A 16,444-nucleotide genomic window follows, 5' to 3' on the forward strand; every position below is an offset into this window, starting at 1 on the left:
ATAAACATAGTGCCATGTGGTCTTGCCAATAATGCCATATGGTAAAGCAAAAGCACCAGCCATTTTGGTTATATATACATCATGCCATGGCAGTGGTCTTACAAATGCATCAGCTATAATTGTTTTACATAATGCCATGTAGTATTGCAAATGCACAAGTCATGTTAGTTAGACATGATGTCATATGGTCTTGAAAATGCACCTGCCATGTTGCTTAGATATAATGCCATGTGGTCTTGCAAATGCACCAGCCATGTTGGTTAAACATAATGTCATATGGTCTTGCAAATGCACAAGTTATGTTGGTTAGACATGATGTCATATGGTCTTGCAAATGCACCTGCCATGTTACTTAGATATAATGCCATGTGGTCTTGCAAATGCACCAGCCATGTTGGTTAAACATAATGTCATATGGTCTTGCAAATGCACCAGCCATGTTAGTTAAACATAATGTCATATGGTCTTGCAAATGCACCTGCCATGTTACTTAGATATAATGCCATGTGGTCTTGCAAATGCACCAGCCATGTTGGTTAAACATAATGTAATATGGTCTTGCAAATGCACCAGCCATGTTGGTTAAACATAATGTCATATGGTCTTGCAAATGCACCTGCCATGTTACTTAGATATAATGCCATGTGGTCTTGCAAATGCACCAGCCATGTTGGTTAAACATAATGTCATATGGTCTTGCAAATGCACCAGCCATGTTAGTTAGACATGATGTCATGTGTACTTGCAAATGCACCAGCCATGTTGGTTAAACATAATGTCATATGGTCTTGCAAATGCACCAGCCATGTTAGTTAGACATGATGTCATGTGGTTTTGCGTATGCACCAGCCATGTTGATTAGACATAAGGCCATCTTGTCTTGCAAATGCACCAGCCATGTTGGTTAGACATAATGTCATATGGTCTTGCAAATGCACCAGCCATGTTGGTTAGACATGATGTCATGTGGACTTGCAAATGCACCAGCCATGTTGGTTAGACATGATGTCATGTGGACTTGCAAATGCACCAGCCATGTTGGTTAGACATAAGGCCATGTGGTCTTGCAAATGCACCAGCCATGTTGGTTAGACATAAGGCCATGTGGTCTTGCAAATGCACCAGCCATGTTGGTTAGACATGATGTCATGTGGACTTGCAAATGCACCAGCCATGTTGGTTAGACATACGGCCATGTGGTCTTGCAAATGCACAATCCATGTTGGTTAGACATAAGGCCATGTGGTCTTGCAAATGCACCAGCCATGTTGGTTAGACATAAAGCCATGTGGTCTTGCAACTGCACCATCCATGTTGGTTAGATATGATGTCATGTGGACTTGCAAATGCACCAGCCATGTTGGATAGACATAAAGCCATGACTGTTGTCTTGCAAATATACCAGCAATGTTGGTTAGACATAAGGCCATTTGGTCTTGCAAATGCACCGGCCATGTTGGTTAGACATGATATCATATGGTCTTGCAACTGCACAATCCATGTTAGTTAGACATAAGGCCATGTGGTCTTGCAAATGCACCAGCCATGTTGGTTAGACATAAGGCCATATGGTCTTGCAAATGCACCAGCCATGTTGGTTAGACATGATGTCATGTGGACTTGCAAATGCACCAGCCATGTTGGTTAGACATGATGTCATGTGGTCTTGCAAATGCACCAGCCATGTTGGTTAGACATAAGGCCATGTGGTCTCGCAAATGCACCAGCCATGTTGGTTAGACATGATGTCATGGGGTCTTGCATATGCACCAGCCATGTTGGTTAGACATGATGTCATGTGGACTTGCAAATGCACCAGCCATGTTGGTTAGACATAAGGTCATGTGGTCTTGCAAATGCACCAGTCATGTTGGTTAGACATAAAGCCACGTGGTCTTGCAAATGCACCAGCAATGTTGGTTAGACATAATGCAATGGGGTCATTCTAATGCACCAGCCATGTTGGTTAGACATAAAGCCATTACTGTGGTCTAGCAAATGCACCAGCATACTTAAATTAGGAAAGTGACTTAACAAATTGTAATAATACCGCCACAGGCTTATGTTTTCGTGACCCATTGTCATCTCATTTTCAGTGAACCAGACCAACTCTTCTGAGTACCATATATGACACTGGGGTGGCTTTCAATGCAACTTAAGTTGATCTTTTGGTCATAGATCATTGACTTCATTTACCATATTGGTCAGTTTCAATAAACAAGTGTAATCCGATTAGCTACATCGTTCTTAGATCCAATTAAGCCCAATATTGAATATCGGCCCTGAACAGCAGATTTAAGCTTTGGAATAAATGAAGATTTAAATTGACTTTAATTGTGGCAAGTAAGAACTTCTTTCCTTGACTTAATCTTAAAACATTCATTATGATTTTTAACTTAACATTTGCCTGAGTAAAAAATCATACTGCGTGAAAATGGCATGCGGGGTTAGTCATTATTTATATGATAGCTCAAGTTGTATTGGCAATGTTTACACAGACGTGTTTTAAGTTCAATGTTAAGAGATTAAAATGAACGGTATAAGATGAATGCACTCAAAAGAGGATAGAACTTGTCTGAGGTAATTTTGCAAACATAAGCAGACAGTGATAACAGCTGTTGTTAAAGTGAATCGTAGTTAAACAAAACTATTTAAGGAAAACACCGACACTTTATTAAGTAAAGTGATTCATAGTTCAACAACTAACATTTGGTACAACACCGACACTTAACCTCGCCAAGTTTATAACAACTAGTTCATTTTCGTATCTCAGAGTATATAAGGTAACTTTACATAGTACTTGAAAGCATTGGATGAAACTATTAGCCTGGTTGAAGGCCCCTACTTGAGACCTTATCGTGCTTTGTCTGTTTTCATGAGTTCTCAAAGGAATCGACCCAATTTCAGCTAAAGTTTTGGAGTGTCATTTGCTATTATGCAATTTTAAGATCATTTAGTGAACTTATTAGCACGGTGAAATGCCCCCCTCTTGAGATGTTATCATGTTATGTTCGAATCTTAAAGAAATTGACCCAATTTCAGCTACACTTATGAAATGTCATTGGCGTTTCGAAGCAACCTGAGTGTACATTTATAATGCCGTAAAAGGAATGGAACAAACAATGTACTCTAGCGATTGACGTGGCTTTAAAATATCTGCGTAGCACTTTATAATGGGACCTTATTTTTAAACCTCTTCATGATTGACACTCAAATTGATTCTGACACAGAAAATAGATATGTATCCTAAAAACACAACTGCGTCAAAAACGAAAGGCCACAGCCTGGTGATAAGGTATACCTCTCAAGTTTTTGTGACAAGTAGATTGATTTGCTGAATGAATAAGTTAATTAAGGGACATGCATCTAAAAATAATTCAGTTCGAGTTATGTTACTTTCTTTAAAGAAGCATGTTCTTACTTGGATCATCTGTATACAATTTAAAGTTATTTTCAACTTAAATGTAATTCAGAAAACACGTTGAGGTGTGGACGGACAGCCAGATGGACGTGTCATATATATACGTGTTGTAATTTAGTGGCATACCCGAAATTCACCTCAAAAGTCGAGTACGCCTATTTCTATTTGCATACAAAGATACCAGCTGCAGATAACCCCCTCCGGAGGCGGTTTCGTCGGTTAGTTCCATCCGAAAACTATTTCACTTTGAAAAAAAAAAACATGGCGGACAGTAACCCGACACGTGTGTGGAAACACCATTCAGTTAAAACAGGCTTACGACCATCTGTAGTATCATTGTTTTGAAGAAGTTCAGAAGTAATGGCTACATGCAGAAGCTCCAACATGTTGTTTTAACTGTATGCAAAACCATGCATGTGTAACTTTTAACTGAACTTTCAAAACAGGTGTCCAAACCGGAAACCAGCGAACCTAAAACTGAAACTAATAGGGTGTAAACACGCATTAAGATTCATAGGAGTAAAGTCCTAATGCTTTGCTGCTAAATTGAAATTACTTCGCGAACTTCTTGCAGCGTAGTTAAATATTAAACACTGTAAACCGTCCATATTCATCCGAGGCTGTTATCTATGGAAAATGGCCGAGGTGTTCCGATTGACATCAGGTGCATTAAACACCCACGATAACCAGGTGTTATGCCACCTTGCCCTTTATAATCTAGGGTTTTGCCGACATACCGGGGTAGCTTAAAAGCTTCAATGAGTCTTTCATCACACTATCTTAAGTCGTGACTGGGTGCCTGTGTAACTATCGCCTATCTAGAGCTCATTAAGGCGCAATACACGTAGTTTTATCATCAAATAGCTAATTATTCGTGTGTTAAGACAAAAGTAAATTTGATTTGGGTTACTGGTGTCAAAACTCGCTTATTAATAAAGAAAATGTTTAGCCAACGATATTTTCTGAACTTGATATTTGAGACAAACTTTATTGGTATCTGTTTTCTTTTTATAATGTTTTACATATTCTGACCGTTTTTTTGTTTTATAAAATAACGCTCTCGTCAGCAAAAACACCTTTAATCATTGGCTATTACAAATTATGATCTCTCAGCATTTTTTCATGCTCTACTCATTTATGACTATAGACCATAATTATGAAAACGATGGTTATTTATTGTGTTTTCCTTTTAAAGATTGCATTGTGTCAGGATATAAACGAATAAACAATGCAAGGACCACCCTGGCTTTCTCTGGAGGGGCGTTCAATACAAATGGGCATGCAATCTGTTGAGGATTGGGTGGGGTCCGAGCAATTTTGGACCGAAATTCGTAACCATTCCCAATGTTAAAAATCCAAATTGATGTATTATTGGCCTCGTGATACTGGTTTGTATTGATAATTCTAGGATTGTTTGGAGGAAATACTATAATTACTGATTTTGACCATCTAGTGTCCTATCCCTTTAAAGAAACCACTGTTATCATATAGTTTTGCTTTAAATCATTCTTGCCTTGTTGAATCTGTGTAAAATGGTATTTGCTATTCTTAAACAAGTTTGTTGAAAACATTTCTATTCCTATCTATTTTGCATATGCAGTCGAACCCCGCTGGCTCGAACTCGCTTAGCTCGATATCCGCGTTGGCTCGAACTACGGATAAATGACCGATTTCTTTCTACTGAAGGTAGGCAATCCCGCTTGGCTCGCATTTCCCGAGGCTCGAGGTATTTTCGCCGGTCCATGGGAGTTCGAGCCAGCGGGGTTCGACTGTATAAGTTGAATTTGCTACTCTCCCATTGTTTACGGTAACGTAGTTTAAAAGTCCGTTTCTCACTTATGTTCCCTCCCTCGAAGCGTAAACATATCTCATTTTGTAGAGTTTTGTTTAAGCTTTAGGAAAATCATAACCTTCAAAATCAGCTTAAGGTCTAATAACTGTATAATGTATGTTATGTCTTTGAATACTCAGTTTGTGCCTCTGAATTGTATTGTTTTCATCAGTTACATCAATTTATCATGTTGTGCAGAAAATAGAGTGAATAAATGTGTTCACTTAACTTGAATTGTTCATTTTTTGGCACACATTATTATCCCAATTTTTGTCAAAATAACTAAGTAAGGAAATGACTTGTGATGATTTATTAATACGACCCCTGGGGATTTATTCATCAAGCATCTTAAGTCATTTAAGATTTCATAGTTAAGCAAATTAAAAGAAATGTATAAGTGTTTTTTATCATTCAAGTGTGATTTTTTAATAAGGTATTTAGGAAATTCTTTAGTTTTATCTTATTTTACATGACAGCAGAGATACTTAAATTGGAAAAGTGAACTGAGTTAAGAACTGACATAGGAAGTTTTACTAAGACGACCCTGTCCTATATCAACTAACATTCTTGAATTATTATTCCTATGAAAGAGATAAACGTCATTTTCATTATTATCAATATTGTGGTGATACTTATTTTACATATCTTTATTTTTTTAGTCTCTAACTCATACTCAATACATGAGTAAATACTCTCCAAGTTTGTTTTTTTGTGAATACAGATCAGGTATATTCAGACTTTCAAATTTGTTATCATAAAACGTATACCGTTTAGGATCCGTTTTAAATTTTCATTTAATATTATATTAATAGTTTTTTGTACAATGCCTGCTGTTATTCATCTATGCTTATTACGGTAGCAACAAAACATTCGGAACTTTTCGGCCATTTTTATCGAAAACTACCTCGGATGTATGTCGGTACATCAGTTGAAGTAGTTCGTAATTTTTTAAATTATAAAATTAATTATATCTAGTGTTTTAGAGTTGTATTTATTGATCTAAGTTAAAATCGATTGCCAGTGAAGTATATTATTGCAAACATAATTAAGATTCCCAAGAGTAAAGTCATAAAGTTTAACTGCCAAAAAAATTACTACGCGATCTATTTGCAGCAGACTTAAACGTACCGCTTTTTGAGTATGTAAACCGTCCAAATTTATCCGAGGTTGTTTTCGATAAAATGGACGAGGAGCTCCGAATGGCAACAAAACTGACTTAAGATATCGCTCACATATTATACCCCTTGGTCACACACAAATAGTGATCTCCATTCGGAACTCCTCGGCCATTTCCCATCGAAAACAACCTCGCATGTATATGGACGGTTCGCAAAGTCAGAAATCTTTACAGTTTAACTACGTCGGTAATAGATCGCGCAGTAATTTCAATTTAGCAGTTAAACTTAATGACTTTACTCTTGGAAATCTTTATTATTTATCCAATTATACACTTCACTGGTAATCAATTAAAATTAGTAATACTAAATACACATTGAAACACTTCTATTAATTAATACCATTATTTAAAATTTTACGAAGAAATTCTAATGATGTACCGGCATAAATTTAAAAAGTAACATCCGAGGTTGATTTCGATGAAAAATGGCCGAAGACTTCCGAATTAAAAATGCACATGTTTGCGTCATGAACATTTAAGAGTGAATGTACTCGTGCAAGTAATAGTTTCTTGTCGAGAGGGTCTAGTTAAAGATATCACGGTTGAGATTTGACTGTTTCATGAAATATGGAAGTTTAAAACAATGCATTTTGACAGTTAACTACCAAATTTGAACCAGTGTTTTGTATCGTTTATTGGTACCAAAATTGAAATTCATGATAGAAGGTAACCATGGAATTATTTTGGCCAACTGATAAGTCTTCCAACTCTGTTTGACTGCAAATTTCGGAAAATCGACTCGGTTCCAAACCTATACTCTAATCGCTGAACGTTTATTTCCGAGAAATGTGCTGGTATTCTGGAAACTAAATATTTTTGACGACAGATAGTAGGCATCTTATTAATTACAGCAGCTGTTGCTTCGTTTTCCTTCAGCTGGAAATCGTTTGTCCTCTTTTGTTTAAACAACGATTGCGAAACTAGTTATTACAACATTATATTAATCACTCTCGTTGGTACGGTTTTACGTGATGGTATGCTTATGTGTTGTGGAGAAAACCGGAGTACCCGGAGAAAACCCAATTGTCCGGCTTGGGGACCACAAACCAAACGCACATGCGCCCAAGTCGGGAATCGAACCCGACTAGATTAGAAGCGAGCGCGCTTACCGCTACGCTAACCGGACAACCGACCATCCGCTTTAAACTTCTTCTTTCGAACATATATACATTATATACTGGGTCTTGTTGACTGTAAGGAGTTTAGGAGTTTTCAAAAATCGAATCTTAAGTTTGACAAAACATTTATATATATATATATATATATATTGTTCGTCTGTGTAATCTATTAAACTTTTAATGTGTGACGTCATTGTGGCGTTACTACGTCTCTTTTATTAACTTGTTTCTTTTCGAAGAAAAGGGATGAGGAATTGGCATAGCCTTTGTGTCGTCTTCGATTCATCACCGGCACTGCTAAAACTGTAATATTGGCCATTACTCAAAAAAGATGTTCAACTTGCTTACATGAATCTTGGTACATATGTTAAAAGACTAAATAAACGCCTTTATTTTAATTCCCAAAACCCTGGCTTTAAAGGGACTAGACACCAGATGATCCCAAAATCGGCAGACATAGTATTTTCTCAAAATGAGACTAGAATTGTCAATACGAGCTAGTATGAGGCCGAAAGCACATACAATACATGATTAAAATAATATTTCGTCTTTAACCAGTCTGCGTTTGCCCGTTTAAAAATAGCACAAAATGGTTTCCCAGCTTAAAGTGTGTATATTTAGCATGTGAAAGTCACGTGCCTACTAAATATAAATATACCGACGCTATGTTTAAATTAACTGGGATTTTCGTGGTAGACAAACTCAGTATATTTCGAATTGGAAACATACGGAAAAAACATCGAAACACACATGTATGTGTCGTAAGCGATGTGATACATTAGTATTTAAAATTCAATGTGTTGTTCACAACGATATAATTTTTATGTAAGTTTTTGACAAATTTCATTTTTTGCAGTTGTATTATCTGGTGTCTAGTCCCTTTAATAACAGATGAGCTTTGTTCCAACAGAGAACAAAACAGACGAGCTTTGGTTTTTGCCCCGCGACACACTTGTTCACCAAACAAATTTTAATGCATGGCGTCAACGTTGAAGTGTCTGTTTTTACAAGCTTGTGACATCATTTTGTAGTTTATTAAGTACGAAACAGAGTTACATTTTAACGTCCCTTTGTAAAAAAATGAACATTGACACTATTTTTTCAATGATACGCTGATAAGACTTGCCCTATTGTCACGCGATAACCAACTCGGATATAAAGACACTGGGCTTCATGCATGCGACGCAAATCCGTTTACTAACTTTTCTTGTCCGGGTAATAATTAGAATATTTCATGATGATCAAAATTGTGGCTTTGAGTTTGATGGTCGCGTTCGTCGCTGCGGGGCCTTATAGGGAAAAGCGTGAGTTGTTTTGTTATTTATTGTGTTATGGTCAATGAAACTGTGATTTTTTAATTGAGAATTAATAAACTATATTGCTAGTAATTTGGATTTTATTATTTAACTTCGCCAAACTCGCATGTGCTTCTTAGGAAATAATATGAAGCGTTTTCTGTAATCAAGTTTAGGCGGTGTAGATTCGGTGTGTGTATGACACGTGACAAATTACGTCATATATGCTATTGAAACGTGCGAACATAACAAGGCCAACAGATCCGTTCAGAGAAAAGCATGCTCGACCCTGAACGGGTCCACTGGTCTTTATATACAGCAAATTCTCAATCCACACGGAGCCCGGGCTTTGATAATTTGCATATTACCAACCAAACACATCAACGTACTATGTCAGTCTATGAATGTACTTCCGTATATAACGGAATGTTATGTTATGCACGCATGTCCGCCTACAGCGGGCCGTTTAACACTACGTCGGATTGCAATATTTTGCTTAAAATGAAGACGTAAAACAAAGATTACTTAAATTTTACTAAATTACCATTTCAAATTAAACAAAGGACAGTCTATGTCACATACATTCGGAACTCCTCGGCCATTTTATCGAAAACAACCTCGGATGTATTTGGACGGTTTACATACTCAAAAAGTGGTACGTTTAAGTCCGCTGCAAGTAGATCGCGTAGTAATTTTATTTAGCATGTAAACTTTATGACTTAACTCTTGAGAATCTTAATGATGTTTGCAATAATTTACTTCATTGGCAATCAATTTAAACTTAGATCAATAAATGCAACTCTAAAACACTACATTTAATAAATGATATAATTCAAAAAATTACTTCACCTGATGTACCGGCATACATCTGAGGTGGTTTTCGATAAAATGGCCGAGGAGTTCCGAATGTGTCACATAAAGAGCTCCGCATTCGTTTTTTTACCGGAGTTTGATAAGATCAAACACTTCGACAAACCTGTTACCAGAACAATGTTTTGACAGTGCTCCGTCAGACGGCCGTATTGTAAAAAGGCTTGTCAAAGCGTTTTAAGAAACTTAACCCTCAATCAAACGACCGAAGGCGGGGCTCCATAAATGGCGTAAGCTGCGTTATGTTTTATTTAAAATAGTGAAGAAATAGTGAAGTTATCTTTGTTTCAAGTCTTCATTCGAAGCAAAATTTTGCCTTTCGACGTAGCATTTATGACGCAATTAATCACGTGGTTTGCACACACCGAGATTTATTTGAAACACATTAACAATATTTAATAAAAAAAACATATTCATTAGAATACAACCTGCATTTTAAGCCAATAAAATCAATCAGTTTTAAGCTTAATCATTAAGTATTTCACCTTTTAAGGGTGTTTGAAGGTCCGCCTACTGTCACTCATCCTATACACTATAGTCAGCTAGATGACCTGAAGTAATTTCTGTATGATTAAGAAGGCCTCGTTCGATACGCTCACTCTGTCCATTCTTATTTGTTAAGAATTAACTTGCTAAGTATTACTAAGTTTTTGTTTTTAAATGTTAAAGGGCACGTTCAGACAACAAAAGGACAATTACATAAAAAATGTGTTTTTGAATTGCCAGGAGTAACAAAGATTGAATGTTCAACTCTGTAGAAAATTGCATTTTTTTCAAAACATGAATCTTAAAACATGCAACAGAACTGTATAAATTATAAATCCATTTGAATAAATTTCATGAAAAGGATACGGATTTTAAAATAAAGGTAAAACAAAACTAGGAAATGTTCACTAAGCTTAATTTTGTCATTAAAGCGATCTCGAACTCATTTCCATATTTCTGGTTTATAAGTTTCAAATAATATTATTTTATGTTTGCAGGTCAAGTCAGTAACTGCCTAGGTGAGTAGCATTTTGTATTTAGCATTATACACTTTATAGAGTACCCTACGACCCGTTCTTTTTCTTAAAGCTGCACTCTTACAGATTTGACTTTTAGTTTTTGTCTCATTCTCGGCACCCCAGCATATCATAACCTATATGATACCCTGGGCAAATTTGCTATAGAAACTTAGTACAATATATATTTACTTTGAATATTCATTCGCATTTTCCAACCAATGAAATAGCCGATAACCAGAAGGAAAGAATCTCCTTTGTGAAGAGCTATCGGCATATTTAACAATATCCTGCCTAAAGCGATTTGTAAGCCGTGATCTCATTGGATTATTTCGAACCGAGATTACATCCGTAACTTCTCGGTCATTTCCGCACCGCATGAGTGTCTCATGCGACCAATCAAGCGGCTGGATTTTACCTTATTAAGTATTCATGAGTACGCAATTTGTACAGCTGATTTGCCCAGGGTATCATGTGTATTTGTCTCAGAAACAGGTGATTTTGTTACCAATGCCTTTTATACCGTCGTATATGATTACTCACAATAGGACATATCTCAATTGTTTGGAAAACCGCAGTGTTAGAAAGAAACGCATTTCGCCAGCAATTTTAGAACGTAAATGTCAACAACTGCGATCTGATATTTTGTCAGCAGTCTTGTAGCATTTGGTTCAAGGCATGTACGCATTTTTTGCCGCATTCCAAGACAGGATTTGTTTTTTATCAGAATGGTCAATCTGTGAGAGTGCAGCTTTAACGTAACGAATACTCACTCACTGCCCAAATTTCGCGTTACCCCACCACCCATCATACTCCAGGGGGTAGCAAACCCGGCGCCTCCCTCTAAAATCTTAAGTTACGCTTTTTTTATTTTGATACAAGAGAAATAAAGTAATAGAATACAAACAAAATGCACCATTTCGGATTATAAACATTAGCAACAATTCAATGACGCAGAAAAAAATGAATGAAAGACGTATTTGATTTATCATTGTCCGCCCGTCTGTACGTCTGTTTTTCTGTCACAAAGTGTCTGCCTGTCCTTTTGTCTCCAAAATTTGTGTCGCTCATATTGAGATTAATAGCGCGTGTATAGGTCGGAGCTATGAAACTTTACAGCACTGTTGAGCGGTATCTCAATATCACATATTGAGATTAATAGCGCGTGTATAGGTCGGAGCTATGAAACTTTACAGCACTGTTGAGCGGTACATCTCAATATCTCATATTGAGATTAATAGCGCGTGTATAGGTCGGAGCTATGAAACTTTACAGCACTGTTGAGCGGTACATCTCAATATCTCATATTGAGATTAATAGCGCGTGTAAAGGTCGGAGCTATGAAACTTTACAGCACTGTTGAGCGGTATCTCAATATCACATATTGAGATTAATAGCGCGTGTATAGGTCGGAGCTATGAAACTTTACAGCACTGTTGAGCGGTACATCTCAATATCTCATATTGAGATTAATAGCGCGTGTATAGGTCGGAGCTATGAAACTTTACAGCACTGTTGAGCGGTATCTCAATATCTCATATTGAGATTAATAGCGCGTGTATAGGTCGGAGCTATGAAACTTTACAGCACTGTTGAGCGGTGCATCTCAATATCTCATATTGAGATTAATAGCGCGTGTATAGGTCGGAGCTATGAAACTTTACAGCACTGTTGAGCGGTACATCTCAATATCTCATATTGAGATTAATAGCGCGTGTATAGGTCGGAGCTATGAAACTTTACAGCACTGTTGAGCGGTACATCTCAATATCTCATATTGAGATTAATAGCGCGTGTATAGGTCGGAGCTATGAAACTTTACAGCACTGTTGAGCGGTACATCTCAATATCTCATATTGAGATTAATAGCGCGTGTATAGGTCGGAGCTATGAAACTTTACAGCACTGTTGAGCGGTATCTCAATATCTCATATTGAGATTAATAGCGCGTGTATAGGTCGGAGCTATGAAACTTTACAGCACTGTTGAGCGGTGCATCTCAATATCTCATATTGAGATTAATAGCGCGTGTATATGTCGGAGCTATGAAACTTTACAGCACTGTTGAGCGGTACATCTCAATATCTCATATTGAGATTAATATCGCGTGTATAGGTCGGAGCTATGAAACTTTACAGCACTGTTGAGCGGTACATCTCAATATCTCATATTGAGATTAATAGCGCGTGTATAGGTCGGAGCTATGAAACTTTACAGCACTGTTGAGCGGTACATCTCAATATCTCATATTGAGATTAATAGCGCGTGTATAGGTCGGAGCTATGAAACTTTACAGCACTGTTGAGCGGTACATCTCAATATAATCAGTGTTTTTACAGATTATTTCAAGAATATCCCCAACCCTTGTATCAACAACCCGAGCATGCAGGTCTACTTTCCCCACCCCTCCGACAATTCCAAATTCATCCAGTGTGACCGGTCTGGACGCATGTACATCATTCAGTGCCCAGAGAACATGCTCTACAGCCCCCTGACGTCAACGTGTGGGACAACTGCGGCCTCCGGAGGAACCATCAGTCCTGCTGTAAACCTAGTGAATGGAAATCCTTGCACTGCACAGGCGCTCGCCGCAGGAAACATCTACTTTGCCGTCCCTGGTACGCTTCCTTCTTCGTTCCATGAAATGCAATTTGGGTTCAACTAGTATGCTGCGCAAATTGAGCGTTTTTTGCCTTTAACATGGTTTTAAAGGTTAAATATTTGATGATGCGCTCACTCATTTAAACACACTCATACATATAAACAACAACTGTCTCTTGTAAGAACATATTTTGAAATAACTTGCCACATGTGTTCGACAACCCAAGATGAAGTGTCGCGTGCAAGATCCGTGTCCCTACCTCTAAGGTCAAGCTCATACTTTGTGTTTGTTTACTATGGAATGTTGCATATAAGGACAAAGAGAATGGGTTATCATGTCCGGGCTGTATCTTTCTCATATATGGACATAATTTTAAATAACTTGCTATATTCGTTCGATATACCAAGACTGCGTGCACGACCTGTGTCCTTACCTCTAAGGTCAAGATCACACTTAGTGTCTGTTTACTGTGGAATGCTACATATAAGGACATATAATATAGATGGTCGTGCCCGTGCTGTAACTTTCTTATTTAAAGACAGATTTGAAAATAACTTGCCACATGTGCTTGACATGTGTCATAACGACGTGTCGCGTGAACTACCTGTGTTCCAACCTCTAAGGCCAAGGCCGCACTTAGTGTTTCTTAACGGCTGCATATATGGATATGGACATAGAGTATAGAAGGACGTATCGGGCTTTAACTTTAAAATAGCTTGTCACATGTGTTCGGCATATCCAGACGAGATTTTCGCGTTCAAGCACCATGTCCCTACATCTAAGGTCCGTACGTCCGACTTAATTACTTTTTCTATCCACAGTGACACATTTAATTGCTACTGTTTACTTTTCTTACTGATCTTTGAATGACACTCGAGTACTTCTTCGGAGGCATTCGTCACTTTCAGTGATATCTTTTGTTAATTTCATCTTAAGATGGAAATAAAATGACCTCGGTCAAGGTCAAAACGAAGTGTTTGCAATGTTGACTCGGTTTAATTGTAACATATTCTTCTTCTACACATTAAACCCTTTTAAATGCTTCCAATTTCCAGGTCGCAAGCTTATTGTTATAATTATTTCATATGTTATGTATGTCTGTTATTCATGTCGGAAAATGTTCATTGAGCTAATGTTTCTTGGTAACACATACCCGACTTTAAATAACGATTCTTGTCACTTGTATCTTGTAAATAATATGGGGTCACAATTTCGCATCATTGTACACCGAACAAGTTAATGCGTAAAATTAGGGGGAAAAAAGCTTACCGGCTTTAGAAGGGACAAGCTGGACAATTAACAAATTATCTTAGGATTCAGTTCATATACGCAATCTGAACTCCTCGGCCATTTTTATCAAAAACAACCTCAGATGTTTGCCGGTACATCAGTTGAAGTAGTTTGTATCTATTTTCAATTATATTATTAATCAAATGCTGTGTTTAGTTTATATTTATTGATCTAAGTTTAAATTTATTACCAGTGAAGTGCATTATTGCAAACATATTTAAGACTCCCATGAGTTAAGTCATTAAGTTTAACTGCTAAATTAAATTACTACGCGATCTACTTGCAGCCGACTTAAACATGCCGATTTTGAGTATGTAAATCGATGTCCATATACATCCGAGGTTGTTTTCGACCAAAATGGCTGAGGAGTTCCGAATGTTCAAATACGATGGCAATCGTGTAATGTTATAAGCGTTTTTCATTGGATGATGGAAATATAATAATAATATATATGTCGTACTTTTCCGTAAACTTCAGTGTGCAATTAAAGCTGTGCATTGGAACAATTTTTAAGCGAAAATGTCAATGACAAGGGATTAGTGGCCGCTAATGAGTGATTATATGGTGGCGTTAGACAGTTGGCCTGCTTTATCCACGTACTTTATATTTTAAAATTTGGAGTGGCCCGATAAGGCAGAGGGCCTTTTAAAGCAGGTTTCACTGTTACTGTAATTATATCAAAAGCACTATTTTCTATATCGATATAAGATATATATATATATGTAATGTTTATTAATCACTTAGGATATAGAAACAAATCATCATTTCAGATGACAACACGGCATTCATCGAGTGCGATTTGCTTGGGCACCCCAATGTTCTTCATTGCCCAGCTGGTCTTATCTGGGATGAGGGCCGTCTTTCCTGTGTGTACAACTTCCAGGGCAATGGCGGAACCGGAACTGGTACTGGAACCGGAACCGGAACCGGAACCGGAACGGGCACTGTCACCCCAGGAACTGGTATTTTTTCAGTTGACAATTTTGAAAAATCTAAGCATTCAAATTGCTGTTTGTGAAGTATTTAATTCATTTAAATAATTATGATGTTAAATCCGCACTCTTACAGATTTACCGTTTTGACAACTTTTTATCTTTTGTCTTGGATGTTAATATCTGCAAACCAGTGATATAATACTGCTGACAAAAGATCAGAGCGCAGATTTTCATATTTCCGTTCGAAAATTAATATTTTATGGCGTTACTAACGGTTTAAAAAAATGCATAAAACATCAATTTTTGAACTTAAATATGAAAATCTGCGATCTGATGTTTTGTCAGCAGTCTTATATCAATGTAATTTCACATAAATTGGCTCGTAACAATAAAAACATTGTCAAAACGTTCAATCTGTGAGAGTGCAGCTTAAATGTTATTCAACCTGTAAAATTCACAGTTATCGTATTTCTTATCGGAATCATACGGTCACGGTTCGATGTACATTTTATAATCTAAATTTATTTTCAGGTTCCCTCGCCAACAACTGCTCACCTGAAAACATCGCTGCCGGCAATCTTTTCTGGCCTCACCCGGACCCGACTAAATTTATCCAGTGTGATCTGTGGGGGGATCTCTTTGTAAACAGCTGCCCTGCTGGTCTCATCTGGAACCAGTACTCCGAAACATGCGCTTCCGCTTACGTCAACTATAATGCCGGAACAGGTGCGAAATAAACATGAACTGACGTCAATTAAAAATATTATGAAATCGTACGAATTTCGGTAAACTTCGGACAAAACGAATCAACGCCGAAGGAACCGATGGATTATATGGGGGGGGGGGGGGACAGAAAACTTTGCAAACGAAATATTAATTTCAGTATGGACGGGAAATTGAAATT

The 16,444-nt window shown here is 37.3% G+C and overlaps 1 protein-coding gene across 1 annotated transcript; it reads left to right on the forward strand.

Annotated features, from left to right (window-relative positions):
- Nucleotides 1–8,711: 8,711 nt before the first annotated feature.
- On the forward strand, nucleotides 8,712–16,379 carry LOC128218128 (uncharacterized). Its single transcript, XM_052925678.1, has 5 exons — nucleotides 8,712–8,851; nucleotides 10,696–10,716; nucleotides 13,053–13,331; nucleotides 15,376–15,567; nucleotides 16,072–16,379. The coding sequence occupies exons 1-5, from the start codon at nucleotides 8,782–8,784 to the stop codon at nucleotides 16,275–16,277; spliced, it is 768 nt and encodes a 255-aa protein (XP_052781638.1). The 5' UTR covers nucleotides 8,712–8,781; the 3' UTR covers nucleotides 16,278–16,379.
- Nucleotides 16,380–16,444: the final 65 nt, after the last annotated feature.

The sequence above is a fragment of the Mya arenaria genome, chromosome 14, assembly GCF_026914265.1.
Source record: "Mya arenaria isolate MELC-2E11 chromosome 14, ASM2691426v1".
NCBI lineage: Eukaryota > Metazoa > Mollusca > Bivalvia > Myida > Myidae > Mya > Mya arenaria.